This window comes from Trachymyrmex cornetzi, unplaced genomic scaffold, assembly GCF_001594075.2.
Source record: "Trachymyrmex cornetzi isolate Tcor2-1 unplaced genomic scaffold, Tcor1.1 scaffold1100, whole genome shotgun sequence".
Lineage (NCBI taxonomy): Eukaryota > Metazoa > Arthropoda > Insecta > Hymenoptera > Formicidae > Trachymyrmex > Trachymyrmex cornetzi.
Window position 1 is genome coordinate 199,184 of NW_017295655.1, and position 3,637 is coordinate 202,820.

Genomic DNA, 3,637 nt, shown 5'->3' on the forward strand with positions numbered 1-3,637 from the left:
TATTCTATTTAAAGGAAAATTCGCGCGGTGAGGCGCTTACGCGAACCGAGTGAGTCCCGTGGACCTCTAGTGGCGAGTCGCCACAGGACTTCACCCCAATGAGGGCGCGATCCAACGGATTGCGTCGGAATGATAAATATCAGGGACGAACGCGGTGACGCGCAATCTGCCTGTGCCGCGCGACGCTACTCTGTGTGCTACTTGATGCTGTTCGGTGCCGCTATCTGTGAGCGTGTGGCGAGCGCATGTGAGCTTGTATGTACAGGAGCGTGTGTGAGCGTGTACAAGCGTGCGCCTGTAGCGTGTGTCCGTGTGCGTGTTCAAATCACGTCGGGGTCACCAATGTGGATATGTCTACCAAGAAGGCCTGACTCGAAGCTTTGGAGTCGGCCGCAGCGTTTCGTCTTGGTCCCACACTACATGTCTCATCAGTAAGGCGATGTAGTGGGGGACTTGCCTTAGACGCCTGGAATGAATCCAGAATGATATTTTATTTAAAGGAAAATTCGCGCGATGAGGCGCTTACGCGAACCGAGTGAGTCCCGTGGACCTCTAGTGGCGAGTCGCCACACTTGAATTGGAAAGAGATGAGAAACAAATTGAACTTCGGTTAAGAGTTAACCGTGAGTTGTGGAACTGGGCCTAAGGATGCCGTGTAAATGTAGTCAAAATCGGGTCGAGTCAGTAAGTCCGGATCTACAATAGATGTTTTAAGCCTTATGGCTCCGGCACACCAGCGCGATGTTCGTCGCGCGTGACAGGCGATATCCAATGAGAGTATACCTTTAGAATGAGAACATCGGTAAAGCTGTACACTCATTGGATATCGCGCGACGAACATTGCGCTGGTGTGCCGGAGGCATTAAGCCGTAAGAAATTGACCAACTACAGTCAAATGTGAGGAGAATAATTGATAGTGATTCATCCATTCTTTATGGCTTAAAGCTTAAAAATCTATTGTAGATCCGGGGTAATCGAATACGCTATAATAGCGTTTTCGGCCCGACCGGGTTTGCACTAACCTGGGTTGGATTAATGGCGTTTTGCGCTCTCCTATTGGTAGAGCGTGTGACATCAACCAATAGGAAAGATTAATCCAACCCAGGTTGGTGCAAACCCAATCGGGCCGAAAACGCTATAAGTTGAACCGAAATTAAAGTTAATACACATTGGTAGAAACGGCCCATACAGCACAGAATTTGCAGCAATATCGTCGCAATAACGCTGCAATATTGCTGCAACATGCAATATTGCTGCAATGTTGCAGCATTGTTGCTGCAACTTTTGTGCTGTAGGGGGGGGCATCAACAGTTTTGCAACCATTTTATAATTCGTCGCGCTGATTGGTATATACTTTTAGTTTTAAAGGAATAGTCCAATCTGAGCGAAAAATCATAAAACGGTTGCAAAACTGTTGAGTCTGCTGAACGCCTATGCGTGCATTCGTTTATGCAGCGGTTAGCGCAGTGAGTATCATTTAATCTCTGTTCAACACTCGGTGAACAACAAGGATAAAATAATACTTCTGCACTAACCTCTGCATAAGTCCGGATCTACAATAGGTATTTTAAGCCTTAAGCCGTAAGAAATTGATCAATTACAGTCGAATCCGAGAAGAATAAGCGACTGTGATTTGCTCATTTCTTATGGTTTAAGGCTTAAAACTCTATTGTAGATCCGGGGTAAACGAATGCACGCTATGACATGGGGTGCGTTCCGTTTCTCGCATGATGTGCATAATGCATCGTTTATCCTTGTTGCTCACCAAATGTTAAACAAGGACAATGGACGCATCATGCACATCATGCGCGATACAGAACGCACCTATGATCGCACCGGAAACAATCAAAAGTCTGTAATTCATGTAAACGCGAATTGTGAACAATACCTACACATGATAAATGAAACGCGTTTTTATATAGCATAATAATCAACAGTGTGTCGCGTTTCAGAGACAGGTATGACATATCTTTAAGTACATCATAAACATCGTGATAAAAGAGTGATGGAAAGTGTCACGCGCATTGAAAAAAATTCACGATAACATAACGGATTTCCCTTTAAAACTGACATTTTCGAGAAAGATCAAATGGAGTATATTAGAATATTAGAATACGTATCTAGGCTTACGTATGTCGAGTCGTATCGGTTACAATTGTAATCATTTTATTTACACGCCATGTACATCATCTTGTACAATCTTGACGAAAATCGTTTAGGTTAGGTTTATTTTGTAGAGGTTACAAAAAGATGTTTTGACTGGTAGAGAAAGTTCGAAAATGCGAAAATGTGTATCGCTCGCAAATGCGCGTGATATGGAGATATGGACGTGGATAAAATATAAATCAGATTATTAAGATTAAATTCGTAAGTCAGACGAACGTATATATATATGAAATGTAATTCACAACCTTTTACAAACACGATTGGGAGATACAATTAGATATTGGTATGCTATAACGCATTATATTTACAATATAACAAATATTTTGTTTCTCTAATAATGACACAATTTGTGTTACTCAACTTTTTGTATAATAAAGAGTTATACATGTTCTGAAAACTATTCTACATCATTTAATATACCGAATCAAGTACCTTCAACATTATCTTTGTTTTGACTTATTTAAATATTTCATATAAAATAAATTTTTTTATTTATCAATTTGACAGTGTATAGCATTTTTTGAAGTTATATTAAGCGATATATATCAAGTTTGAAATTACATTATTATAGATTTACATTATGTTATTCATTACAGAGTAATACAATTTTTGAAAAATGAATGGAATTATTCCCGAAATAGAACAGATTATTAGTCAACTTGAGAGAGGTACGGTAGTGACTAAATTCTTTCCAAGAAAGCGGCCGGAAAAAAAAACTTTGATGATAAGGAGAGAAACTAGACAAATTGTTTGGTCGAGGAGTGCAACTTTTAGACCTTTTGATGGTTCAGGTATGATCCTGTCTGCATGCACAAATCTGGAATTTCAATTCTATTTATCTAATATTTTTGTAGGAATGCATAAATTTATACATATACATAAAGGTCTATAATAAAAATCGATAAATATTGTGATATTGCAAATATATCACCTGTAATTGATTCACAAATGTAAAGAAAAGTTTTGTGTGTGTGTGTGTGTATTTATTATCATATATATATTTCTGACGACAATTTTAAAATTAAACCAAAACAGATCCTGCTCCTTATTTAAAACACAATAAAAATTATATATAAGTGATGGCCAAAGAGGGAATAATAAGATGTTAAAATATAATAAATTCTTATAATAATTTTAATGTTATAAGTTTCCGCCCTTTTTGAAAAGAAAAAGATGTGTTTATTTAAACAAATCTATATAAGTGAGTTTATTCAAAGTATGTTCCTTCGGAAGCGACAACTTTCTCCCACTTTTCCGGTAATAAACGGATTCCTCGAATGAAAAAATCTGGTTCTTTTGAAGCAATCCATTCATCAAGCCATTTTTTGATATCTTTATAAGAATTGAATTGTTCTCCAGAAAGGGCCGACTGTATGGATCGGAACAAATGGAAATCTGAAGGAGCAATGTCCGGTGAATACGGCGAGGGGGGCAGAATTTCCCACTTTACTCCTTCCAAGTATTTCTTGAC

The 3,637-nt window shown here is 38.5% G+C and overlaps 1 protein-coding gene across 3 annotated transcripts in view; it reads left to right on the plus strand.

The window, feature by feature from the left end:
- Positions 1-1,834: 1,834 nt before the first annotated feature.
- sl (small wing phospholipase C gamma 1) overlaps positions 1,835-3,637 on the plus strand; it is a 13,652-nt gene continuing 11,849 nt past the window's right edge. For 2 of the 3 annotated variants that reach the window (XM_018510736.1, XM_018510746.1), the window contains exons 1-2: positions 1,974-2,449; positions 2,763-2,957. In XM_018510736.1, the coding sequence (XP_018366238.1) occupies positions 2,783-2,957 (175 nt within the window). In that variant the 5' untranslated portion in view covers positions 1,974-2,449; positions 2,763-2,782. The other variant, XM_018510739.1, reaches the window with a different exon arrangement.